Source organism: Canis lupus, chromosome 12 (assembly GCF_003254725.2).
Source record: "Canis lupus dingo isolate Sandy chromosome 12, ASM325472v2, whole genome shotgun sequence".
Lineage (NCBI taxonomy): Eukaryota > Metazoa > Chordata > Mammalia > Carnivora > Canidae > Canis > Canis lupus.
The window spans coordinates 36,929,603-36,957,521 of record NC_064254.1 but is presented as its reverse complement, the minus strand read 5'-3'; the positions used below and the strand labels follow the sequence as shown (position 1 = coordinate 36,957,521).

Sequence of the window (27,919 nt, the reverse complement as noted above, 5' to 3'; positions counted from 1 at the left end):
AGTAGTCCTTAAATTAGACTCTTTTGGGATCCCTGGGTGGCGTAGCGGTTTAGCGCCTGCCTTTGGCCCAGGGCGCGATCCTGGGGACCCGGGATCGAGTCCCACGTCGGGCTCCTGGTGCATGGAGCCTGCTTCTCCCTCTGCCTGTGTCTCTGCCTCTCTCTCTCTCACTGTGTGCCTATCATAAGTAAATAAAAATTTAAAAAAAATTAGACTCTTTTGATCTGAGTAGTCTGAAGAACTCATTTCTCTCTTTTTTAATCACTGGCAAACTCAGTAGGATGTGTCTACGTTTAAATTTGCATTAAAATTAACCAGATTAAAAAAACCTCCTTATTGGAAATTTAAATATGTGATAAGGCATATTTCTCAGATATACACGATTGGTTTCCATCGTAGTAAATGAAATCTCATGTTATTTTTTTCTCCCTAAAATCCAAAGTTTTCCATTAAGACTAGGGTAAGATATGTTGTACCTTATTTCACCTCAATTCTTTTATTCTAAAGAATTAATTAAAAGACAGGAATATAATTGAGATCCTTGAAGCATTTCAAGGGTATGACATACAATATTAGACTGTTATTAGCATATTTAAATTTGAGGCTGTTTTAAAGTTTAGGATCTCATTTTTTGGGAAACATAGGTTTCTTTCTAGACCAATACTTGTAAGATTTAACTGTTGATTTTTCTCAATTCTGAGTTGTAAGAAATTGGTCTGGAAATTTTCTGCAAGAGATGCCTTGTTATGCTGAATAAAAATTTAAGCTGTAGAAACAAGAAGTCAGAAAACATTTTAGCACAGCCCTTTCTAGGAAAGTGTTAGACACATATAAACTTATTAAATATTCATGACAATTGATAGTAATAATGATCCAAACACATTGTTATTCTATATAATATTCTCTCCCATACTATTTTCAAAATGCTTTGTGTGTGTGTGTGTGTGTGTGTGTGTATATATATTCATTTATTTAGATTAATTCTCAATTCTCTATTACTATTCTCCAGGAAAGCAAAATAGTTTGCTAAGGCCTAAACAGGAACAACTTCATCACAGCGTTGATGCTAGATATGCATAAGGTGATGGCAAAGGTTTAGAACACATTTTTTTCAAAGTCTAAATCTAAAACCCAGAGTAAACATCTATGCTCAGAGTTAGCATAATTTGGAGTTATTCAGGAATTGTGGAGAAATGCATTTTCACAGAAATCAAGATGTTATTTTTGTATACTATATCACTTAGACAACTGTGTTTCATTTGCTGTAATCAGTTTTTAAAAGTCAGATGGAAAAAGCAACTGAAGTCCTAGAAAATAGAAATGTAATTTAAAACTATCCAATAAAGCTGGAGGAGGAAGGGAAGTTTGACTAAAGTTCTTTTTGTTTGTTTCAAATTTTCATTAATGTATATAGTGAAAAATGCCATATTAAAGAGGGGAATGTGGAGGACTAAAAAAAAAAAAAGAGGAGAAGCAAAATAGTTTGCTTACTTGGAGAATAGTAATAGGGAATTGAGAATTAATCTAAATAAATTTTAATATTTATAGAAAGTAATGGACTTTGCCGAGAATTCTTAGTGTCTTTAAACCCTAAGATAAAAAATTGCAACCAATTTACTCTTAGTTTAACGTATACTTTTGCATCTCCCAGAAACATAATTCATAACTGTATATTGAATTTCTTTATCTATTTTGTCATTTTTATCTTTGTCCTCTCTATATAATACATCTTTAACTTACACAGCTGCTTTTAAGCTTTTCTTTTTATCACTGATTTGAAGCAGTTTGCTGCTGATGTGTCGTGATATAGTTTTATTCATGCTTCTTGTGCGTAGGATTCATTGAGTTTCTTGGATCTGTGAGTTTATAGTTTTAAAAAAATTGAAAATATTTAGACCATTGTATTTTTTAAAATACTTTATCACACCCCACTCTCTTTAAGTGTGCCAATTGTACATGTATTAGTCTGTTTGAAGTTATCACACTTACTTCAAACAGACTAATTGTGCTGTTCAGTTTTTCAATCTTTTTTCCCAATGTTTAATTTCAGATAGTTTATATTATCATATCAACAGGTTCACTAATTTTCCTTCTGCAATTTCAAATCTGCTGTCAATACCATCTTATGTATCTTTCATCTAAGACATTGTATCTTTCATCTCTAGAAGTTCTGTTAGAGTCTCTTGTATGTTCTGTGTCTTTAGGTAACATGCCTAATATTTCTTCTACCATGACTAGCCTCTGGCATATAGTTGTCATAGTTGTTTCACACCTATTTTTTTGTATATATTTTTATTGGAATTCAATTTACTAACATATAGCATAACACCCAGTGCTCATCCTGTCAAGTGTCCCCCTCGGTGCCCGTCACCCAGTCACCCCAAACCCCCGCCCACTTCCCTTTCCACTACCCCTTGTTGGTTTCCCAGTTAGAAGTCTCTCATGTCTGTCACCCGCACTGATATTTCCCGCTCATTTTCTCTCCTTTCCCCTTTATTCCCTTTCACTATTTTTTATGTTCCCCAAATGAATGAGACCATATGATGATTGTCCTTCTCTGATTTACTTATTTCACTCAGCATAATACCCTTCAGTTTCATCCACGTCAAAGCAAATGGTGGGTATTTGTCATTTCTAATGGCTGAGGAATATTCCATTGTATACATAGACCACAGCTTCTTTATCCATTCATCTTTCGATGGACACTGAGGCTCCTTCCATAGTTTGGCTATTGTGGACATTGCTGCTATAAACATTGGGGTGCAGGTGTCCTGCCATTTCACTGCATCTGTATCTTTGGGGTAAATCCCCAGCAGTGCAATTGCTGGGTCGTAGGGCAGGTCTATTTTTACCTCTTTGAGGAACCTCCACACAGTTTTCCAGAGTGGCTGCATCAGCTCACATTCCCACCAACAGTGCAAGAGGATTTCCTTTTCTCCACATCCTCTCCAACATTTGTTGTTTCCGGTCTTGTTAATTTTCACCATTATCACTGGAGTTTCACACCTTTTGAATAATTATGTCATATATGCCATTTCTGGTTATGTTTCTATATATATGAATTTTCTTCTTCTTACGGGTTGTCTTAGCTCCAACAGTCATAACAAAATGTCATGAACTCATGGCTTAAGCAACAGAAATTTATTTTCTAGAGGCTGGAAGTCCAAGAGCAAAGTTCTCACAGAATTTGATTTCTGGTGAGAACTCTGCTCCTGACTAGCAGAGGCCATCTTCTTACTATGTCCTCACATGGCCTTTCCTCTTCTCTGCATGTGGGGGGCTGGAGGGGGTGGTGAGAGCACACTCTGGTGTCTCCTCTTCATTTTATAAGGATTTCATTCCCATCAGATTAGTACCCTGCTCTTATGACCTCATTTAGTCCTGGTTTCTTCTCCAAGGTCCCATCTCCAAATACTATCACAGAGGTTAAGGCTTTAACAAGTGAATTTTGAGGAGACACAATCATTCAGTCTATAACATAAGTCGTATTTTTTTCCTTCTTTGCATGCTTGGTAATATTTATTAGATGCCAGACTTAGAGAATTTTACTTTGTCGAGTGCCAGATATTTTTACATTCTTATAAATATCCTTAAGCTTTGCTCTGGAAAGCAAAGTTACTTCCAAGCAAGTTACTTGGAAGTAGTTTAATTTTTCTCAAGCTTTCATTTAAGTTGTGTTAGAACTAGACCAGCAGATCCTTTAGTTTAGGGATAACTTTGCCCCATTACTGGGGCATTACTGGGGACCTGCATGAACTCTAGGAATTAATTGTTCCATCTGCTCCTTTTGGGTGGTTCTTTCCCTAGTTTTGGGTGGTTTCCTCATACACATGCACTGATTAGTACTGAGCTGAAGACTCCAGGAGGACCTTTTGCAGATTTTTGGAGCTTTTCCCTCTGTTACACCATCTCCTCTTCAGTACTCTGCTCTGCAATTCTAGATGCCTTGGACTCCCCTGATGCACAAAACCATCTCCTCAATTAAGTGAGATCATCAGGCTCCATCTGGTTTCTCTCTTCCTGAACTGGGGCTGGGAATTCTCTCTAAGCAATAAGCCAGGACAATCACTTTCATTTCTTTCTATCTCTCAGGGATCACTGTCCTACATTGCCTGATGTCCAATGTTTGAAAAATGTTGCTCAATATACATACTTAGTTTATTCAGATTTTCTAATTATTTCAAGTGGTCCTTGCCTATATGAACATGAAAATTTTTCATAAGATCAAGAGTCTTTGCAATGTTTCCTTCAGTTTAGTGTCTTTGTGTTGAAAATGCTAAGATTATTTAGCTTAGTGAAATGATCTTGCTTATAAACTCTAATCATGTAAAAGAAAAGAGATGTATGTTCGCTGTTTGTGGATGTTGGGTGATCTGTTTCTAATTCAGCTATTAATAATTATGAAATGTTAGTAAAAGATTATTTAGTATATAATATTGATTATATATTTATGAAACACTTTTTATATATAGTTTTTTCTAAAACACTCAGTGTATGTCAATTTATCTTTAGAGCCCTTGAGATATTTTTATGTGTTAGAGTTTCCTCTTCTTTTGTGTTCATAGTTTTGCATGTCTGTGGCAATCACAAAGAATAGTGTTAACGATAGTCAACTCTGGCTGGTCATTTATGGACTGTACCTTTTTCTGAAAAGACCCAAATAATATATCTGACCCCCAATACTAATTTTTAGTATCCCCCACAGCATGATTGCCACAAGAATTATTTACAGATGGAAGTACAATAAAAATTCTAAAAGCTCATCTCCGGAAATGGATGTTTTCTTTACTAAAGTCTCTAGAATGCAAAAGGAAATCCGTGCAATAAGAACTCCCATTTTTTAGTTATTAGCTAGATAAAGAGAAAACATCTTACCATGGTCTCACTGAGATTAGGCTCACACGCCATCATAAGTTTATGAGAGATCATAGTGCTAAGCAAGAGCCCCGTGTACTTACGTAACAAACCACAATTTCTTTTCACGTAAATAGGAAAGTAGACATGTGTATTTTCTTTCAATATAGTATACATTGTAATTTTCCTTTTATCTCACAGTATCCCAAGATTCAAAAACCTTGAAAGTGGATGAAGAAACAGAAAACACAATGCGAGTTACCTGGAAACCAGCACCCGGGAAAGTCATCAACTACCGGGTTGTGTATCGCCCCCGTGGGGGTGGGAGACAAATGGTGGCCAAAGTGCCACCCACAGTCACCTCAACAGTGTTAAAGCGACTTCAACCCCAGACTACATATGACATTACAGTTCTCCCAATGTATAAGACAGGAGAAGGAAAGCTTAGGCAAGGATCGGGAACAACAGGTATAAAATAATTTTTTTGCGGGGGGAAGGTGTAATATTTTAAAGGAAGGCTTTAATACATCTACTTGATTTGTAAATGTCTAAAACTAATTCTATAATACGTTAGAATAATTTGAAAGGATGCCTAATTAACATTCTATTTTTACCACTCTAGCTCTTGGTAAAATGATTCTACATAGTAATGTTCTAACGTTATTCTAATCTTCTGAATTGTGAGAATTATTTATATGTCCACTTGGGTAGCACTTCATTATCAGGATTTTTATTGGGTAGTAAATTCTGTGCTACCAGACTTAACCATTTTTATGAATATACAATTTCAAGTGTTAAGTATGTGATGATTTCTATACAAGTGATATATAATATCACTTAGATATTTCTAATTCAACTTCTTATTGCAAGGGGAATAAAAAACCCAAAGCTTACTCTTATGAGTAATATTTTAAAATCTTTTTATCTTTACAGCTTCTCGATTTAAGTCACCCAGAAATCTCAAAACATCTGACCCAACCATGTCAAGTTTCCGAGTGACCTGGGAGCCTGCCCCTGGGGAAGTAAAGGGTTATAAAGTCACCTTCCACCCTACAGGGGACGACAGAAGGCTGGGGGAGTTAGTGGTTGGACCATATGACAATACAGTTGTTTTGGAGGAACTTAGGTAGGAATGAACTATATTCAGTTTTTGTTAGAAGGTTGAATAATTTACGTAAATTAGTAGGCCTTACCCAGATAATCACTTATATGTCTGTTTGCTAGTGAGGTGTTTAAAATCAGTGGAAGTTGCCTTCTCATTCTTGGACTTGCTGAAGTTGAGGTTAGGATTCAGAGGCTAGCAGAAGTTTTTATTTTTTTTTTTTTTTTTTTTTTTTTTTTATTTGTTTTTTTTTTTAATTTTTATTTATTTATGATAGTCACACAGAGAGAGAGAGAGAGGCAGAGACACAGGCAGAGGGAGAAGCAGGCTCCATGCACCGGGAGCCCGACGTGGGACTCGATCCTGGATTTCCAGGATCGCGCCCTGGGCCAAAGGCAGGCACCAAACCGCTGCGCCACCCAGGGATCCCAAGCAGAAGTTTTTATAATGTTTTGATGATTTTTGTTATTAAGTGATCAGGAATGGCATTTTTTCCAATAAAGTCTACTTTTTAAAAATTCATGTCCATATTATACAATTTCACCAAAAGCAGCTGGTCCCTAGCCAGGCCTGTGGAGATGTGAGGCTTCTTGTGCTTTCTGGAAAGGTCCAGGTGACTCACGCTGAGACGCTGAGTATGAATCCTCTTCCAGGGTGGGCCATGGGAGAGAGAAACAGGACTTTGTGGTGGGTGCCAGCTGGCAGCATTGGGAAAGGGTGGGCTGATTAAAGGTCTTGCTTCAGGCTGTGCAGTGGAAAACAAGGAAGTTTGAGTTTGAACAGCACCCTACATTCATTACAGTAGGAAGAATGGACTACTGTGTGCTGGCTTTTGGAAAGTTTGTTTATCTCAATCATTCATTTAACAATATTGAAATCTATATAAATGCTCACTCTTAACTTTTATCAGTGTAGAGAGGATGAAATTTACTGAGCCCACTATGTGCCAGACGCTTTCTGTTACCTTGCAAGATAAAACATTTAAATTATTTTCTTAAAGCCCATTGCTTGGAAGCAGTACATTATAACTTGCTTTAAGTGAATGTTTGTAAATCAAGATGAATGTCTTTAATAAAGCCAAATATGCTACCACTTGAGCCAATATACATATAGACTATATATTTTAACATTTCAGGGCAGGTACCACCTATAAAGTAAATGTTTTTGGAATGTTTGATGGAGGAGAAAGTTCGCCACTCGTTGGACAAGAAATGACAACCCTTTCTGACACAACTGTAATGCCAATTTTATCCTCTGGTAAGAAATGCAACTCATTACATTTCCCTAGGAAAACTTAATATTATGAAACTATTTCAAATGTGAACTATTTGGTTAATCACACAGAGAAAAACAACTATAAACATTTTATACTACAATATATTTAAAAAATTTACATGCTAAAAAACATATCTTCAAACACCCAGCTAAACATATCTTTGACAGTATTTTTTAAGGCCTGTCTTGTCAGCATTGCATTGGTTACATAGTGCTGTATTATTTAAAGATGAGGTTTTGTAATGGGTAGGTAACATACATTTTCTCTCTTTTTAGAGACTAAGATGCAAATTTATTGTGTTAATGTAGTTGCAGAAATGATTTATCTGGGCCGAGCAAGCAAAAGAATTGGGTTATATAACTAGGTGGACAAGCATGACTTGGGAAGCAGCATGGTAATTTAAACCCTTTAGATTTTTCTGCTGCTGCCACAATTATAGCCTTGATATGCGTGAAGTTAGCTTTGAACATTCTTTGAGGTGGAAGTAGTGGGTAGAATTTACTTTCAAATATTTTTCCAATATTTGATAAAAAAAGAGTAGATCTGGGCAGGGTAGGGGAAGGCTTGCACAGGCTTAGATGTTTAAGGTGGTGTCTGGGAGACCTCAATCTTGATAGACGGTACTATATGCGAAGGAGAGCTTTATAGTGTGGTGAGCATCATTTAATTTTTTTCAATGAGCTTTTTAAAACAATATAAAGTTCAGATGCTAACATGGCAAGAAGTTGGAAAAGTCATAGTTGGTAATGTAACCTCCTAGGAAAGAGGACATTTAAAAAATAAGGTGTGGATAAAATAAATGAAAGTGTCAAATCCTGCTGTTTTGCATGAATGTTCTATTGTTTTTGTTATGATGATATTAACTGACTTATATTTTTATTTTGTAGCTTGTGCACTGAGGATATTGGGATTTTTCTCTCTTTCCAAAGCACCCTAGCTTTGTATCAGTGTTTGTGCTTATTGTCTCTACAGCTCTCAATTTGTATATTTGTTTGCATACTTTTTCTAAATTGTCTTCCTTCTTTCTTGGTTTTTTAAATGTGCAGACTTCACCATCTGTGTTTACCTGATTGTTATACTTATTAGATGATAAAGTTAGGCAGCCAATAACTCAATAATACAATAGCTATCAGATTTCAAAACAAGATATTTTTACTTCAAAAAGGTTTGATTTTAAGAATAATGTGTCCAATCCTTTGTAAGATATGTAATAATTACCCGGAAGCTTAATTATTTTAAAAGAAGTTTTTAGCTCACTAAAACCTTTCTTAGCTCACACATTTTACTAGTTCATTTCATACTTGTCTGCTAATGACCATTACATCTTATAGAAAAATGCAGCATCTAATCTTTAGATCACATTGAAATTTTGTTAAAATTATTAATGCCTTATAGTTAGATGGCTATACATTTTCATTCATTTATTTTAGCTCTTGGGCTTGTAAGCCCATTCACGTTTACACAATTGATGGTTTAATTTCAGTCTCCAGGGTCTATGACCGTGGCCAGGAAACATAGTCAAAGATGAAGAAAAGATTTGTCATTGAAAGAATCATTGGAGGAATTGGTGATTCTTATGAATGTCATTTGAAGTTAATAAATCATACAGACATATGTTCAGAGTTGACCTCCAAATCACAAAGCTAAACTACAGAAATGAAGCAGCTAGGCAATATTGAGCATCCAGGGATGGCAGACGCATGGCTAGGAAGTAACCCTGATAAGAATTTGCTCCTTACCCTGTACTGTCTCATGATTGCCATGTCAGGGATGGAGTGTCTCACCAGAGCAGAAGCAGATATTGTGTTGCTGGTGGATGGATCATGGAGCATTGGCCGGGCGAACTTTAGGACCGTGAGGAGTTTCATCTCTCGCATTGTGGAAGTCTTTGAGATTGGTCCCAAAAGAGTACAGATTGGTAGGTCTGGCAATCTTGAAGACCTTTAGACATCTTCATCATGCTCTTTTATAGATGCTAATGCTGATGGTGTTCTTTTAGCCCTTGCTCAGTATAGTGGGGACCCCAGAACAGAGTGGCAGCTAAATGCTCACAGAGACAAGAAGAGCTTGTTGCAAGCTGTGGCAAACTTACCATACAAAGGAGGCAATACTCTCACAGGTGAGTAAAGATGGAGTTGTGTGCTTTTAGCTCTTGCTTTTACTCACGACTTGTGACTGAGTAATGATGTGACTGATTCTCTTTTAAAAATCCCACTAGGCATGGCTTTGAATTTCATTCGGCAACAAAACTTCAGAACCCAAGCTGGCATGAGGCCTCGAGCTCGAAAAATTGGTGTTCTCATCACTGATGGAAAATCACAAGATGATGTTGAGGCACCTTCAAAGAAACTCAAGGATGAAGGCGTGGAGCTGTTTGCTATTGGTAAGCACTCAAAGGGCTAGCAGTGCCTCTAGGGTTACAAAAGTGAAGGATAGGGTCACCTGGGTGGTTCAGTGGTTGAGTGTCTACCTTTGGCTCAGGTCATGATTGTGGGGTCCTGAGATCGAGTCCTGCATCAGTCACCCCGCAGGGAGCCTGCTTCTCCTTCTGCCTATGTCTCTGCCTCTCTCTCTCTGTCTCTTGAATAAATAAATAAAATCTTAAAAACAAAAACAAAAACAGAGGATATTTTTGTAGTTAAAAATATTTTTGAAGCACAAGAAAACAAACATATTTTCCCAATCACATAACTTATCAAAATGATATGCCAAGAAGTTAACTCATTTTCTTCTTTTCCCCTTGTAATGAGATAGATCTACATGGCTTCTTGGCAGAAAGTAATGATTAAGAGGACAAATGTACTATTAATAGGATTCAGGAAAATTCCTGTTTGGTTTTCCACAGTGCCATGTTTATTTTTGATAGCCATTATTTTACTTTCCAGAAAAAACATTCAAGAGACACTGTTTTTGGTGGGAAATTGGTGTTAGAAGCATTTAGAAGAAGCTAATTCAGAATAGTTTCTAGTTTATATTTTTTATTTGTTTCTATTTTGTAACTATTATCATTTTATTATTGCAGAAAATCACATATATGTTCTACTTAACATTGAAAATACCAATGCTTTTAATTTGAATATATCCTTTTTCCTCAAGGTATTAAAAATGCTGATGAGGATGAATTAAAGATGATTGCAACAGATCCTGATGATACCCATGCATACAACGTGGCAGATTTTGAGTCACTCTCTAAGATTGTAGATGACCTCACTATTAACTTATGTAATAGTGTCAAAGGTCCAGGTAAGATTAGCCCAGGGTTTCTCACCCTTAGCGCCCTTGATATTTGGGGCAGATAATTGTTTTTGGGATGGAGGAAAGGGACCCTTTTGTGTATTGGGAGGTGTTTAGCAGCATCCCTTGGCTCTGCCCACTGGATGCCAGTAGCATCCCCTGAGTTGTGACAACTAAAAATATCTTTAAAGTTGCCAAATGTTTGCTGGGGAAAATAATGCCTTTAGTTGAGAATCATTAGTTTAGTTCCTGATTTTTTCTCTAATTTGTTTCTGATGGCAGCAAACTAGAAATGACCTGTAGCTTATTTGAAGATAAATAATGTGGTAGAAATGGTTCATATACTTTGGGTATTGAGGATACATTTATTTGACTTTTTATTCTTGAATTTTTTCTCTCCAAACATTTACAGATTTTCTTTTTGGATTTTGAACAACAGACTGACCTTTTCCCTGGAGAAATAGATCAGCCAGGAAGCCAGAATTTGTAGGCTTCTGGCTCTGGATTTGCTGAGAGAGTTGTAGTTTTATTTAGTTGGAGAGGACTTTGAGTGGGGATGAAAACATCTTTTATCTATTTTCCTTAATTTTTTTTATCAACTATGTAATAGTTGTATTCATTCTAATTTCCCAGACAGTAAAATTGCTTGATAATTTTGTAGGCTTGGTTATGACCCAACTATAATAAAGGTTAGAGTACTAAGAATGGAAATGCTTTCCCCAGCTTTACAAAGACAGTTGAAAGAGTTTCTATGAGAATGATTGCCATGCCAGTGAAGTCATTGGATTAATTATCTTTAAATTATTATTGGAGACATCTTTCTAATGGTCATAGTGAGCTTAATATTTCTATTTTCATTGATGTTAATTCTAGATACCATTCTGTAGTCATTCTGTTGTTCATTGGTTATTTCACTTTATCTACCCACAGAGAGCACACTCACAGGCAGTAGGGTATCCCTAAAGTTTAAAAGACTTGGTTGTTTTTCTTTTTTCTTGAGGAATGTGGTTAGCTTCTCTTACTACTGAAGTAGGTCCTACTTACTACTGAAGTAGGGGAACTAAACATAAATAAGAAACCAATTCTGTCCTCACAGAGCATAACCTATAGAGAAGAAGATAAGATATGAATATAAATAATCAAATGATAACGAGAATGATGAACTTGGGTGGTACCAACAGTAATAGAAACAATGGAATTGTCAGAACCCAAATCCTTCTTCGTTAATTATATGTATAAGGTTAGAGAAAGAAGGAAGTATTCAAGAATGACTCAGAGGTTTTTGAGGTAGGAGACTGGTAAACTGGTGATGCCACAAGGAAGAGTGAGATCAAGTTTTAATGAAAGACAATGAGCCCAGGCTTGACTTTTCTGGGACAGAAGAATCCTTTCCCAACCTATTCAGGGAGGTCTTACTAGCAATGAGACTCTGGACTGAAAAGCTGTATATCAGTATATCAGGATGTGTGTACAAGTTTGAAATATGAGAAGTAATACTATTTCATTCTAATTTCAGATTTCATCACCTTGCTGTCATAATGAAAAAAGTGTATGTATTTTATTTCTGTGTGCAGGTGACTTGGAAGCACCTTCCAACTTAGTTATTTCTGAACGAACCCATCGTTCTCTCAGAGTGAGCTGGACACCTCCTTCTGACAGTGTGGATAGGTATAAGGTGGAATACTACCCAGTTTCTGGAGGGAAACGTCAAGAAGTGAGTAGGCAATACCTCCAACCCACTTCTTCTTGATAGTGAGATTGAGTCCTATGCATTAAGGCTCAGAAAAATGCTGGGTATGAAGCAAAAAGGATGGAGAGTGGGGCAGAACTAAGTCAGCAGTGGTGCTTTCTAGTCCTTGCTGGGCAAGTACTTCCATTTGAGCTTAATTAAAGGAAAGGAGCTTTGTGTAAATTCTTATGGTTTCTATGAATTGCAGACCATCAGTATGATTTTTAATTAAAAGCTGTTTGATTTATTTGTGAACTTACACTAAAGTCATGGAGTTGGAAGGAAACATTAAAGATGATCTAGTTTTACCCACTCATTTTACAAATAAGGAAACAACAGCTGGGAGAACAAATTATATGAATTATCTAATATCTCATATTAATCTGGTAATTTCCGAAATCAAAAGACAATGGCTTCATTGAAATGTAATTTCTAACCTCATGGCAGTTTACTACTTTGTAATTATAGTTGAAAAGAGGGAAGCGATTACAACTTAAATTATTAAAAAAATTTTTTTCCCCTAGTTTTATGTGAGCCGACTGGAAAGTAGTACAGTACTGAAAGATCTGAAGCCTGAAACTGAGTATGTTGTTAATGTGTATTCTGTGGTGGAAGATGAATATAGTGAACCTCTGAAGGGCACAGAAAAAACCTGTAAGTCAGATTAAAAAAAAAAAAAACCTCCTCCCTGTTGTGTTTTTTTTAAAGATAATCAGGTGGCATTCTGTGTGGGATTTTTGGCAGCCTTCCAAATCATTCCTTTATGAAGTAACCATTCAACAAATATTTACTGAATGTGTTTTTGAAAAAGGTGCTCAATAAATACTCGACTGCTCTTACTGGCTGTTCTTACCATCAGGAGATGCCACTGGAGGAATGGGTAGTCATGGGCATAGATAACTTAGAGGGATAATTTACCTTTCATAAGAATTATTCACTTCTTAAGAAAGATATTATGTGGGGAATGGGACTCAGATTAGGAAGAGCAGCTGTGCAGAGGTGACTTATTTCAGTTTTGCAGGTGACCAGATCTTCCTGCTGTCAATGAGATTACCCCTTTCTTCTGGCCTTTGCCTCTTGACCTTTACTAGAGGAGCTCTAATGGCTTTGACTTTGAGTAGAGCTTTTGGCAGAGAAGTTCCTTGCTCCTATTCTTGGTAGAGTTTCTGAGGCCTGGTAAAGTTCCTGAGGCCATACGAAAATATGCTTTCCTTCTCCCATCTTCTTGGCTGGACTCCAGGGGCAGGGAGGCCATTAATAAGACAAAGGAGTGGGCTTGATCTCTCCAAGGCAAGAGTTGACTATATTTACTCTTCAGTTCCATAAGTCTTTATTTCTTCTCTCTCTCTTTACTATATACGTTTTAGGTTTAGAACATTGTAAGTCAACATCAGTATACACTACAAAGTAATCACCCCCCCAAGTCTATTACCATCCATCATTCTACACTTGATCCTCTACCCCTTTCACCCACCCTCCAACCCTGATCCTCTCTGGTAACCACCGATTTGGTCTCTCTATCTATGAGTTTGGTTTCGTTTGGTCGTTTGTTTGGTTTTTGTTTGTTTGTTTTTAGACTCCACATATAAGTGAAATCAGATGCTTTTTTGTCTTTCTCTTGGCTTATTTCACTTAGCATGATACCCCGAAGGCCCATCACAAATAGCAAGATTTCATTCTTTTTTATGGCTGAGAAGTATTCCATTTTACATATATTTCATTATATTCATATTGCGTGTGTGTATATTTCACCCTTTCTTTATCCATTTATCCATTAATGCACATGCAGGTCATTTCCATATCTTGGCTATTGTAATAATGCTGAAATGAACATAGAGGTGCATATATGTTTGAATTAGTGGTTTTGTGTTTGAATAAATAACCAGTAGTAGAATAGCTGAGTCATATGATAGTGCTATTCTTAATCTTTTTTTGCAGAATCTCCATTTTCTATAGTGGCTGCACCAATTTGCAACCTTACCAATAGTGTGTGACAGTTCTCTTTTCTCCACATCCTTGCCAGCACTTATTAAAGTCTTTTTGATAAGAATCATTCTAACATGTATGAGGTGATATCTAATTGTAGTTTTGATTTGCATTTCCCTAGTAATTCGTGATGTTGAACCTTTGCATATACCTGTTAGCCATCTGTATGTATTCTTTGGCAAAATGTTTATTTACATCTTCTGCCCATTTTTTAACTGAGTTGTTTTGTTGTTCTTGTTGCTGTTAAATTGTATCAGTTCTTTATACATTTTCTATATTAACTCCTTATTGGAGTTATGATTTGCAAATATCTTCTCCCATTCAGTAGGTTGCCTTTTTTTTTTTTTTTTTCCTTTTTGTTTTGATCATGGTTTCCCTTGCTGTGTAGAAGTTCTGTAGTTTGATGTGGTCTCTTTTATCTGTTTTTACTCTTGTTTTCCTTGCTTTTGGAGTCTGAGCCACAAAAACATCACCAAGACTGATATCATGGAGCTTACCATTTATGTTTTGATGTTAGGAGTTTTGCAGTTTTGGGTCTTACATTTATGTCTTTAACCCATTTTGAATTAATTTTTGTGTGTGGTGTAAGATAGTGGCCCAGTTTCATTCTTTTGTCTGTGGCCAACCAGTTTCCCAATACCACTAATTGAAGAGACTGTTTTTATTCCATTGCATGTTCTTGGCTTCTCTGTCATAAATTAATTGTCCTTATATGTGTGGGTTTATTTCTGGACTCTCAATTCTGTTCCATTGATATGTGTGTGTGTTCTTGTGCTGGTGCCATACTGTTTTGATTAACATATCTTTGTAGTATACTTTGAAATCAGGTTATGTAATACCTTCAACTTTGTTCTTTCCCTGTGATTATTTTGGCTATTTAGGATCTTTTGTGGTTTCATACACATTTTTGCATTATTTGTTTTAATTTTGTGAAATATGCCATTGTAATTTTGACAAGAATTGTATTGAATCTGTAGATTTCTGTGGATACTATGGATATTTTAACAATATTAATTTTTCCGATCTATGAGCACAGTGTATCTTTCCATGTATTTGTGTATCTTAAATATCTTCTATTTCTTTTATCAGCGTTGTATTGTTTTCAGAATACAGATCTTTCACCTCCTTGGTTAAATTAATTTCTAGATATTTTATACTTTTTGATGCAATCATAAATGAAATTGTTTTCTTAATTTGTCTTTTTGATAGTTTGTTATTAGCATTTGGAAACACCATAAGTCTCTGTATATTGATTTTATATCCTGTGATTTTGCTGAATTCATTTATTAGGTCTAGCAGTTTTTTTGTGGAGTCTTTAGGGTTTTCTGTTTTCTATATATAGTATCATCATTTGCAAATAGTGACAGTTTTTACTTCTTCCTTTCTGATTTGAATACCTTTTCTTTCTTGCCTAGTTGCCATGTTTAGGACTTTCAATACTATGTTGAATATATGTGGTGAAAGTGGGCATCCTTGTCTTGTTTTGAACTTATAGCCTTTTCCTACTGAAAGTGATGTTATCTGGGTTTGTCATATATGGCCTCTTTATATGAGGTACATTTCCTCTATAGCCATTTTGTTAAGAGTTTTATCTAAATGGACGTTGAATTTTATTGAGTGTTTTTTCTGCATCTATTGAGATGATAGGAGATTTTTATCCTTCATTTTGTTAATATTATTATGTATCACATTGATTTGTGAATTTGAGCCATTCTTGCATCTCTGGAATAAATCCCACTTGATCATAATGTATGATGTTTTTAATGTGTTGTTGAATTTGGTTTGCTGATATTTTGTTGAGGATTTTTACATCTATGTTTGTCAAGGATATTGACCCATAATTTTCTTTTTGTGTCATCCTTATTTGGTTTTAGTATCAGGGTAGTGTTGGCCTTCTAAAATGTATTTGGAAGCATTCCCTCCTCTTTAATTTTTGGAATAGTTTGAGAAGGATAGGTATTAAATCTTATTGGCTGTTTGGAAGAGTTCACCAATGAAGCTGTTTGGTCCTAAACTTCTGTTTATTGGGAGATTTTTGATTACTGATTCAATCTTCTTGCTAGTAATCAGTCTATTCAGGTTTTCTATTTCTTCCTGATTCGTCTTGAAATATCGTATATTTCTAAGAATTTACCCTTTTCTTTTAGGTTGTCTAGTTTGTTGGTATATTATGGTTTGTAGTAGTGTCTTATCCTTTGTATTTCTGTGGTGTCAGTTGTAACTTTTCTTTCATTTCTGGTTTTATTTATTGGGTCTTTTTTTTAGCTAAAGATTTAATTAATTTTGTTTATCTTTTGGAAGAATGAGCTGTTCATTTCATTTATCTTTTCTATTTTCATTTTAGTCTCTAACATATCTGCCACTGATGTTTATTATTTCCTTCCTTCTACTAACTTTGGGCTTCATTTGTTTTTCTTTTTCTAGTTTCTTCAGGTTAGATTGTTTATTTGAGACCTTGCTAGTCTTGAGGTAGGCCTATATTGCTATGAACTTCCATCTGAGAACTGCTTTTGCTGCATCTCATAGATTTTTGGCATGCTATATTTCTTTCAGTTTTCTCTAGGTATTTCCTGACTTCTCCTTTGATTTCTTCAATGGCTCCATGGTTGTTTAGTTGTATGTTGTTTGATTTTCATGTTTTTGTATTTTTCCAGTTTTGTTATTTTAATTGATTTCTAATTTCTTGCTATTGTTGTCAGAGAAGATGCTTGATATGATTTAAATCTTCTTGAATTTATTGAGACTTATTTTGTGGCCCAACATGTAATCTATCTTGGAGAATGATCCATGTGCACTTGAGAAGAATGTACATTCTGTGGCTTTTGGATGGAATGTTCTGTATATATCTATTACGTATATATCCATTATGTCCATGTGATCTAATGTGTCAATTGAGGCCAATATTTCCTTAATGATATTCTGTCTCATGATCTACTCATTGCTGTAAGTGAGGTGTTAAGGTGCCCTACTATTTTTATTTTGTTTTCAATTTATTTTTAGGTTTTCAAATATTTGTTTTATATATTTTAGTGCTCTTTTGTTGGGTGTTTATAAGTAAACACTTATTTATAAATGTATCTTCTGGCTGGATTGATCCCATTATTGTTATGTGGTGCTCTTTTTTGTCTTTTAGTATAGTGTTTGTCTTAAAGTGTATTTTTTCAGATATGAGTATAGTTAGGCCAGGTTTCTTTTCATTTCCATGTGCATAGAATAAATTTTCCCATCCTTTCACAGTCTGTATGGGTACTTACTTCTGAAGTGAGTCTTTTGTTAGGTAACATATGGACAGTTCTTCTTTTTAAAATCTATTTAGCCACACTGTGGCTTTTGATTGGTACATTTAGTTCATGTATATTTGAAGCAATTATCAATAGGTATGTACTTATTTCCATTTTGTTGTTTTCTGGCTGTTTTGAAATTCTTCTCTGTCCTTTCCTCCCCTCTTTCTCTCTTCCCTTGTGGTTTGTTGGTTTTATTTAGTGTTATGCTTAGATTCTTTCTTATTGTTTTAAAAAATATATTTAGTATAAGCTTTTCTTTGCAGTTACTGTGAGGTTCACATGTAGCATCCTATGTATATAACAGTCTCTTCTAAGTTGATAGCAACTTACATTGGAACACATTCCAAGCCTTTACATTTTTATCCCCATGTTTTATATTTTTGTTGACATATTTTATGTCTTTTTATGTGTGTGTCCTTTAGCTAATTATTATTCTTTTAGTTAATTTTACTATTTTTGTCTTTTGACCTTCATACTTGCATCATCAGTGATTGATCTACTGCTTTTACTATCTGTTCCTTTCCAGTGAGATTATTACTTTCATATATTTTTGTCTTATTAATTATTGTCTTTTCTTTTTGGTGTAGAGAAATCCCTTTAACATTTCTTGTAAGGTCAGTTTAGCTAACTACGTTAGCTTTTGCTTATCTGGAAAAATTTTAATCTCTCCTTTAATCCTGAATGATAATCTTTCTGGATAGAGAATTCTTGGTTAGAAAATTTTTCCTTTCAGCACTTTGAATATGCACAATCCTCCCTTCTGGCCTGTAAAATTTCTGCTGAAAATTTCCCAGTTGTGGGTTGCCATGCTTGGGGTGGGGTCCTGGGCAAGGCTGAGTTTCTGCCTCTCCTACCTGCTTGATATAGCTCTTTCATCTTTGTTATGGAGGCACGACTCATCTAGTTCTTAGGTCCTCTTCAGAGGATGTTATTTTATATGTGGCTATAAACTTATTGTATTCATGGGAGGAGATGATTTCAGTCTTATGCTGCGATCTTGAAGCCATCCTCCATCCTTTCTCTTACTGCTCTTCATATTACACCACAAGAAGTAGGAAATAATGTATTTCATAATAGGCAGGATTAATCTGATAATTCCTTAAAACTTTAAACTCAATCTTTGGATAAAGCTATATGGGAATTAAATGAAGAGAGACTGTAAATCTTTTACTGTGCCTCATGAGCCTGTCTTCAAAAAGCTCACGAATCCCCTGAGTTCCAGGGAACTGGAACTTAATTTTGTTTTTTAATTAAAATACTGTGCTGGTTACTTCTGTATGAAATCTATGATTGAAGACTGAAAAGAGTCAACTTAAAGATGTTCCAGAAAAAGAGATTGAAATCTCAGGAATTTTGGCTTCCATATAGATTCATTGGAATGCCAGTTGAAATTTAAACTTTCTTCCTCTATGAAATAGTTGTAACTTGCAGTCCTGAGTATGAGATGGCAATGAACAATGAGATTGTATTTTGCAGGAGAGAAGAAAGATTCCATTGACTCTCACTGACTTCTTACCCATTCTCTATTTGGCATATATAAATATCAGTTATTAAGTAGGAAACAACAATTAAGAAATGAGTAGAATGACAAGAATTAGACTGATATCTGCCTTTACATTCCAACAGTACCGGTCCCTGTGGTCAGCATGAATATTTATGATATTAGCCCTACCACCATGCATGTGCAGTGGCAGCCGGTGGGAGGAGCTACTGGCTATACCTTGTCCTATGAACCCATCAATGGCACAGAACCAACAAAGCCCAAAGAGGTGGGAGACATTTGTTTCTTTATCATTAGGTCATCCTGAGACCGTTTTTTTTTTTTTTTTAAGATTTTATTTATTTATTCATGAGAGACAGAGAGAGAGAGGCAGAGACATAGACAGAGAGAGAAGCAGGCTCCCTGTGGGGAGCCTGATGCGGGACTTAAGCCACCCAAATGCCCCATCTTCCTGAGACTTTTTAAGAGTCCGCATTAAACTGAAGTTACTTATGAATTCATTTATAAGTTTATATGTGAAACAGAAAAATAGAAAATTAGACTCAAGGCCCATGACACATTTAAAAAAATATTAACATGAAGAAGGAAATTCATTTTGGAGAGACAAAAAAGAAAAGTTGTATTATAACCTAGCAGTTACAAATAGGGGTAATTGTCTATCCCCAGTAAGTGAGAACATTTGATTTGAATGTCTTATTTCATTTTGGTGTGTCCATGTGCAGATGCGTGTGGGGCCGACAGTGAATGACGTGCAGCTGACTGATCTTTCCCCCAACACGGAATATGCAGTCACAGTCCAGGCTGCTTTGCATGACCTCACCAGTGAACCTGTCACGGCTCGGGAAGTTACATGTAAGATATTGCCAGTGTTCCTTCTTTCCTTATTGCTCTAAACATAATGTTCAATTTTCTTTCACTCAATGATGCTATCAATAATTTGATAATTTATGCATAAGTTATAGGGTTATTCCTATGGCAGTCAAATTTGAGAATTAAAATTAATTCTAGACTTATAGCAGCATTTTAAACTGATTCTAGGATGTACTTTTTTCATGTTTAATATAGCTGATATTGAAATGTTTCTTACCATCAATGGGGTCTTACATGTACTTTTGGCCAAGTGTCAAGCAGGGCATAGAACATAAAATAATGGTGCATCTTAAAGCTGATGTTGTAGATCCACTAAGTAGGGTACAGAGCTGGTGAGAAGGGAGTGTTGGTGAGTGCAATTTTGGAGGAAGACACTAGATTTAATATTAAGATGTTCCAAGTTCTTACTGAAGTAAGAACTTAATGGCACATATAGAAAAGTCTGTCTCAATTAAGTGAGTTAATCAGTTTACTCAATCCAAAAACATATTGATCATCTGTTATGCTTCAGGCCCTATGCTCGGTATTGGGAATGTACCACCAGGTGATATCAGGCAGCATAGAACCTGTGGACTACTTTGTGATTTGCACTTCTCCTGCTTGTTGATCAGTCCTGTGTTTTTGGTTTGTTTTACTAGCATTTAGGAGCTTTTTCTTGAAAAGTGACAAGGATTACACTCAGGGCCTTTGCCTTTTCTGGCTGAAACTTTTGTTTCAGGCTTGTTGAGGTCATGATGCAATAGATGAATTGGCTTAAATTTGAGGTTAGCCCACATTTCTAAGGAAATTAAGAGGATGGAGGGAATTTTTAAGGGAGAAGAGGGACTGAAAAACATGGTAAGGCAGAAGAGAGAAGGAGCCCCTGAATAGTGGGACAGTATAAATTCATTGACAACAAATAATCACCTTTTTTAAAAAAAGATTTTATTTATTTATTCATGAGAGATAAAGAGAGAGAGGCAGAGATATAGGCAGAGGGAGAAGCAGGCTCCCTGCGGTGAGGGCAATGCAGGACTTGATCCCAGGACCCCGAGATCACAGACTGAGCCACAGGCAGATGCTCAATCACACTGAGCCACCCAGGCACCCCTCATTTGGATTTTCTTGTAACCGTTTAGGCCTCTGTGGATTTTCTTATAAGCTTATTGGGTGCTTAATTTTGGCCCATCTTCATTCTTCACTCTCATAACCATTTATTTTTCTATAATTTTCTATTCTTTAAAAAAATTTTATTTCCTTATTCATGAGAGACAGAGAATCAGAGACATAGGCAGAGGGAGAAGCAGCCCCCGCCCCCCCGCACCAGGGAGCCTGATGTGAGACTTGATCCCAGGACCCTGAGATCACGCCCTAAACTGAAGGCAGATGCTCAACCACTGAGCCACCCAGGTGTCCCCATTTTTTATTCTTAAGAGAGCATAACTCTTTCGATTTTATTTTCTTTCTTTTTTTTAAAAGATTTTATTTATTTATTCATGAGAAACAGAGAGGGGGGGGGCAGAGACACAGGCAGAGGGAGAAGCAGGCTTCATGCAGGGAGCCTGATGGTGGTGCTAAACTGCTGAGCCACCTGGGCTGCCCTCGATTTATTTTCTGTCTTAACTGATTTAAATATCTGAGAAAAAAACGTGAGCTATACATTGGTGGTGAATTATGATTTACTGTAGCTGAGTAAGAGCTTATGAAAATAGAGTAGAAAGAAGTTTATGTATAAAAGAGAAATTAGAATTGTAATAAAAATGTCAACTTATCATATTTGAAAAAATCCTTCTTAAGAGGAATTGAGTGCTATCTGGTACAATCACAGTACTTTGATCATCAGGATATTTGTTTAAGGTTATTTTGCTGCGCACTGTTAAATTTTCTTCAAAACACCTTGAAAGCTTATGTGAATGCTTGAGAGCTTTGTGGTTGAGAGCCACATCTGGACCTCATTTCTCATGCATCTCCAGTGCCTTTACCCAAACCTCGAGATCTGAGACTCAGAGATGTGACTCACAGTACCATGAACGTTTTATGGGAACCTGCACCTGGAAAAGTGCGTAAATACATCGTTCGCTACAAAACACCAGAAGAGGATGTCAAAGAGGTAGGTTGAAGGTTAGAATGGAGTTGGGAATATTTGTTTTCTAGTAAGTTTAACAAAAGTACCCAAACAAGTACAGAGAAAAGCCTGTTTTGCATACTTGTCACTGTATTAACATGGGGTTGAAGACTTGTTATATTAGTAGAGCAATTTTTGAATATTGATAATATAATGGATTGTGTTGTATTTAGTTTAGAAATTTTTTCTTCTGTGATATGAATCTCAAAGTCATCGTCCCAAAGTCATGGACAAAGAGTTAGAGAATGTAGATGGTACTTTCTTCTTGTCCAGATGTCTTTTATGGTGCTTGGCAGTCTATGAATTACTAAAAAAAATATGATAATGTGTCTAAAAATAAAAGCTAGTCAGGGGTCCAGGAAAGAAGAGGGGAGTTTGTCAGATAATAGGAAGGTAGGACAATGGAGTAGGACTGAGAGAAAGGGTAAACAGATTCTTAGAGGAGTGTGCCATTGGTTGCAAGTGTTTTTGAGATGATGTTCAGGCAGAGATCTGTTTCCATGACAACCTAATTCAAAATGGGAGCAAATTGAGGGCTTTCATACTACAGAATAGGTTTAAAACTTATGTGTGCTTAGGGGCTCATTAATGTCAAAATCTCAGAGACAGTTTTGGCAGATAGAAATAGTTTTGGCAAGACCCTAGTTCTTGACTCTGCTGGTTGTTTGGATTATACTAAAGCTAATTTATACATATGCACACATTCGTTTCATCCTGGGTTTCAATTTCAGAAGAGGCACAGTGACCAGCAGGTCTCACAGGGTTCTTGCACACAGCAGATGAGATAATGCACAGGAGAACATTTCTGAGAGAAATAAGGCAGTAATACAAAGGGAAACAGAGAGACTTGGTGAAAAATGATTAGGTGGTTTGAATCTGTAGGCAACCATTAATTACTGAACCTCAGTGCTCAGATACAGCTTTAGTAATACATTTTCCACTTTGGAAGCATTTAAATTATCTCTAGTTCCCGGATTCTTCTGCATATTGGAAAACATTGTTATTTTTTTCTAACACAATTCTTACACTCTTGTGCTAAGAGGTACAGTAAACAACAGTGATATTAAAACCAGACCCTTTGTAAAAATTGTTCCACTGCTCTATTACAGGTGGAGGTAGACAGGTCGCGGACCAGCACCCCTCTCAGAGACCTCTTCTCACAAACCCTGTACACAGTAGACGTTTCTGCCATATATGATGAGGGGGAGTCTCCCCCAGTGACTGCTCAAGAAACTACCCGTAAGTTGTGATTATGCTTCCTGATAATTGAGAAATGACATTACATGACTGTATAGCTGAACTTATTTGGTCATTTTGTTTCTTGGTGCTATTTTTTTGAGTATTTAATGTTTGAGCTCACAGATTGCTTTTCACTTATTTTCTTCCCTCTTCTACCTTCATATCCATTCTTTTTATTTACTTATTTTTTTATTTTTCAATTAAGTTTTTTATTCTGATTCCAGTATAGTTAACATATGGTGTTACATTAGTTTCAGGTATACAATATAGTGATTGAACATGTCTATTCCTTTTATGATAATTCTTATCCTACTGTTATTCTTTCAGCCACTGTCATTAATTCATCTTCCAGATACTTAACTGGTGTGTGTATGTGTATGTTTTGTGTGTGTGTGGGTGTGCACATGCATGTGAGTGTGTGTGGGAGGATGAGGAGGAAGTATATTCCTGATGTATGTTGGACATTTTTTCTGGGAAAGTTGTATTGCTTATCAAATATTTTTTAGATCTTACTATATGTAAAGTGCTATCAGAGGTAACAAAAAAAGTATCTTTGCTCTTACTAGTTCATGATTTCACTGTAGAAATAATAAAAATTAATTTAATTGACAATACATGGGATTGTGTAGGGAAGGTGAGGTGAGTGAAACTCAGATTATACACTGTCAGATTTCAGATGAAGGGGAAGCTTACACGGTGGAAAGGCAGGGGAGCACAACCCCCTACCTAGGCTCCTCCTCATCCATTCTATCTTGTTGCTGCTTACAAAATGTCTGTTTCTTTCCTTCTTGTGGTACTTGCATAGTATTTTTTTTTTTTACTTGCATAGTATTTAACTCAATTATGATTACCTCTTGTTTTTTTCCTATCTATTCTGCATTCCCTTTGCTCCCCCCACCCCAGATGAAGGCAGAGACACACTTACTTTGTACACAGCTTTGCATCTCCAGTGCCTGGCACAGTGCTCAGCACATAATTTCCTAATCAAATAGTGGTTAAGAAGTTGAGGTCTGGAGCCAACAGTGTTCCGAAGAAATATAATGGGAGCTACTTACATAATTCAAAATTTTCTAGTAGCCACATTTGAAAAAGTAAAAGGAGGTGAAACTAATTTTAATAATGTATTATATTCAATCCATTATGTCAAAAATATTATCATTTCAACATATATCAGTAGAATAATTATTAGGATATTTCACATGATTTTTTCCATAATATTTATTTGAAATCCAATGTGTGTTAACTTTATACTTATGGCATATCTCAATTTGGACGAACCACATTTCAAGTACTCAGTGGCTGTATATGGCTAGTGACTCTGAGAGTAGACAGCACAGATCTAGAGAATTTAAATGACTTGCCCCACCTCATCTAATAAGCCATTGGTGGGATCAATACAAATCTGGAATTTTTACTTCCTGTCCTGTAACTCCCTCACTAGAGGCTCAAAAGCTTCTCCTTTCATACCTAGCTGTTTATACATGATCAGGGCCTCTTGCCAAATGTGACAGCCTGCTCCTTAACATAGGACAGAATCTACATCTGGTACTTTCTTACCATGTGATCCCTCTTCCCTTCTTGGCATCAGTTCTTACTGGTAAGGGTAGTGTTGGACGTGAAAATTGATACAGTTTTGCACAAGCATAACAGGTGTAGTAGAGAAAAAAAGTCAGGAAAAAAGACTAGTGAAAGCAGCTAATTTAGTATACTAAATCAATACTTTCAATATGTGTTTTTAATCCTCAAGATTTCCTAATAACTTTCAGGTATAGCCAAATTGCATCCTTAGTGGTTGGTACTCATTTTATCTCAATGGGCCTTTTCATTGTAATTACTAGAAATACATTTTTGATGGCTCTGGATTTTGTGTAGTTGGCTTTGGTCAGTAGTGGGTAGAGAAATAATTGACAATGAAAGCTCAGAACCAGGGGGCAGGGGGTGGCAGACATTCCAGATTCCTTGTGCTGCAAATTAACTAGAGTGTCTGGCCAATGGAGGGGCTTTTAATTGGGTTTCAGCAGTCATCAGCACTCTAGGGCACAGTGCAGCCTGCTTCACTTGTGTTTAACATTAATGTTCTATAGGAAAACCTCACGCATGGATTACTTAGATCATATTTCATAGACCATGATGACCCATGCACTCTCTAATAATTAATACCAAAGTTTGTGCTTATGTGTATTGTTGTGTGAACAAGTCCATGGTTTTCACATGTAGATGTTCAGCTTTCAAATATGACATTGAAAAAAAAAGTTCAAGACACAGGGTGATTAAGAACCACTGGGTTAGAAGAGTCTTGCTAAGAGGTACTTTTTAAAAAAAATCACCATTTTCATGGAATGCAAATAGTAACTCATTATATCCATACAGTGTTTGTAGTTTTTGGAGCTTTCTCTTATACTTATCTTCCAAGTGAACTGAATTGGTAAAATACTTGGTTCTAAACAATGTTTTCAGCCTGATTCCTCATGTCCATGAAAATAAAACAGGGTGGTTTTATTGTATTGTTTGTAGATTACATTCAGAAACTTAGTCCTGCTTTATCTAATGATAGGCACTGTGCCAGCCCCAACAAACCTGAAGATAACTGAAGTAACACCAGAGAGTTTCCGAGGGACTTGGGATCATGGAGCTTCAGATGTGTCCCTCTACAGAATAACTTGGGCACCATATGGAAGCTCAGATAAGATGGAGGTAGTATTAATTCCCTCCCTCCCTCCCTCCCTTCCTTCCTTCCTTCCTTCCTTCCTTCCTTCCTTCCTTCCTTCCTTCCTCCCTCCCTCCCTCCCTCCCTCCCTCCCTTCCTTCCCTTCCTCCCTCTCTCCCTCCCTTCTTTCCCTCCCTTCCCCCTTCCCTTCCTCCTTCCCTCCTTCCTTTATTTCTTTTTTTAAACATCTTATTTCATTATAAGAAATTTTGTTTGAAATATGTATTACCTCTGTTGCCTGAAAAGCATCCTTTCCTATAGTGACATCTGACCTCCTGGCATGCATCAAAGCTAGAAGAACATCAGGCTAAATAATATCAATAAACTGCCATTGAGAGTGTGGTATACATAGTGACTTAATTTTGTGTGGATTTTTTTCTTTTTTCTCTTTCACTCAGACCATCTTAAATGGAGATGAAAATACTTTGGTGTTTGAAAACCTGAACCCGAACACACTCTATGAAGTTTCTGTTACTGCCATTTATCCTGATGAGTCAGAAAGCGATGACCTGACTGGCAGTGAGCGCACACGTAGGTGTTCCACTTTCAAATAGGACATTGTAATTTTAAAGTTAATTTAAAAAATAGAGCTATATTAGTAATATTCCCCCAATTCTGTTTTTTTTTTAATTTTAGCTCGTTTGATACCCTTAACAACACAAGGTAAGAGTTAAATTTGCTGAATTGTATGAATAACCAAATAATGAATGAATGAGTGAATGAATGAATGAACAAATGAGTGAATGTAAAATACCACAAAATCCATTGCAAACAGGTTTTCTGCTTTTATTTATTTATTTTTTTGGGGAAAATCAGGAAATGAACTGTTTATTTTTTTATTTTATTTTTTTTAATAAATTAACTTTTTAGTGGTGTTCAATTTACTAACATACAGAATAACACCCAGTGCTCATCCCGTCAAGTGTCCCCCTCAGTGCCGTCACCCATTCACCCCCACCCCCCGCCCTCCTCCCCTCCCAACACCCCTAGTTCATTTCCCAGAGTTAGGAGTCTTTATGTTCTGTCTCCCTTTCTGATATTTCCCACACATTTCTTCTCCCTTCCCTTATATTCCCTTTCACTATTATTTATATTCCCCAAATGAATGAGAACATACACTGTTTGTCCTTCTCCGATTGACTTACTTCAGTCAGTGGTTTTCTGCTTTTAAATTATAAGGCATCTATTGGGACCTTTTTTAAAAACCTTCCCTGAAAAACCTTGCTTTACTGCCATTTGTTAAAGAGTCATTTAAGAGTCCATGACCATCATTTATCATAAGGTCAAATTTAGTCCTAAACCTAAAAGTTTACTGATTTTTTTTCTTTTTTTTTTTTTCTGTTTACTTATTTTGGGAGGAGGCCTCATTCTATGACCTTACCCTGTTTCTCAACAATCTTTTTCAGCTCCAAAAAGTGGCCCACGAAACCTTCAGGTGTACAACGCAACTTCTAACAGCTTGACTGTTAAGTGGGATCCCGCCAGTGGTCGTGTGCAGAAATACAGAATCACTTACCAGCCTTCAACAGGAGAAGGCAATGAGCAAACGGTAATTTTGTTGAAAAAAAAACCTGGACAAATTCTACCTTATTTCTTCAAATTCCTTTCACCCCCAATGTGTAGTTAGTCATGCTATTTTGAGTGATGCAAAATTTACCACACTGAATGGAGTTATTTGACTCCATTCCTTATGGAAACTCACGGGAGATGAAAGTTGCTTCTCATAGTAGGGTAGCCCCACAGCTTCAGGCATGTGCCTCATGCATGCACATTTCCCTTAAAAACTCTTAAAGGTGGATTATCTATGAAGATCTCTAGATGTTTTTTTAGTCTTTAGATTTTTTAATCCATCTCACCCTAATTTAATCAAATACTGAAAGTTTGCCAAATTTCTGTTATTATAATTTTCCAGTTTTTGCATGTTGTAAGGTATCTCTTATATCTGGAGTTTCCAGATCTAGGTGGCTGTTCACCTATTTCATACTCTTTATCATTTTTATATTTCTCCAAATGGAGATTTCTGAGAAAGATGG

General features: G+C 36.2%; 1 protein-coding gene across 1 annotated transcript in view; it reads left to right on the top strand.

Moving 5' to 3' along the window:
• Positions 1-27,919, top strand: part of COL12A1 (collagen type XII alpha 1 chain) — a 117,495-nt gene that overhangs the window by 38,494 nt on the left and 51,082 nt on the right. The window contains exons 15-31 of the mRNA XM_049092254.1: positions 5,056-5,322; positions 5,788-5,980; positions 7,092-7,213; positions 9,001-9,150; positions 9,232-9,351; positions 9,451-9,615; positions 10,329-10,475; positions 12,041-12,180; positions 12,720-12,849; positions 19,092-19,234; positions 19,689-19,818; positions 21,789-21,925; positions 23,050-23,179; positions 25,734-25,873; positions 26,285-26,417; positions 26,523-26,549; positions 27,293-27,435. Of these exons, the coding sequence (XP_048948211.1) occupies positions 5,056-5,322; positions 5,788-5,980; positions 7,092-7,213; positions 9,001-9,150; positions 9,232-9,351; positions 9,451-9,615; positions 10,329-10,475; positions 12,041-12,180; positions 12,720-12,849; positions 19,092-19,234; positions 19,689-19,818; positions 21,789-21,925; positions 23,050-23,179; positions 25,734-25,873; positions 26,285-26,417; positions 26,523-26,549; positions 27,293-27,435 (2,417 nt within the window). The remainder of the gene's footprint in view (positions 1-5,055; positions 5,323-5,787; positions 5,981-7,091; positions 7,214-9,000; positions 9,151-9,231; positions 9,352-9,450; positions 9,616-10,328; positions 10,476-12,040; positions 12,181-12,719; positions 12,850-19,091; positions 19,235-19,688; positions 19,819-21,788; positions 21,926-23,049; positions 23,180-25,733; positions 25,874-26,284; positions 26,418-26,522; positions 26,550-27,292; positions 27,436-27,919) is intronic.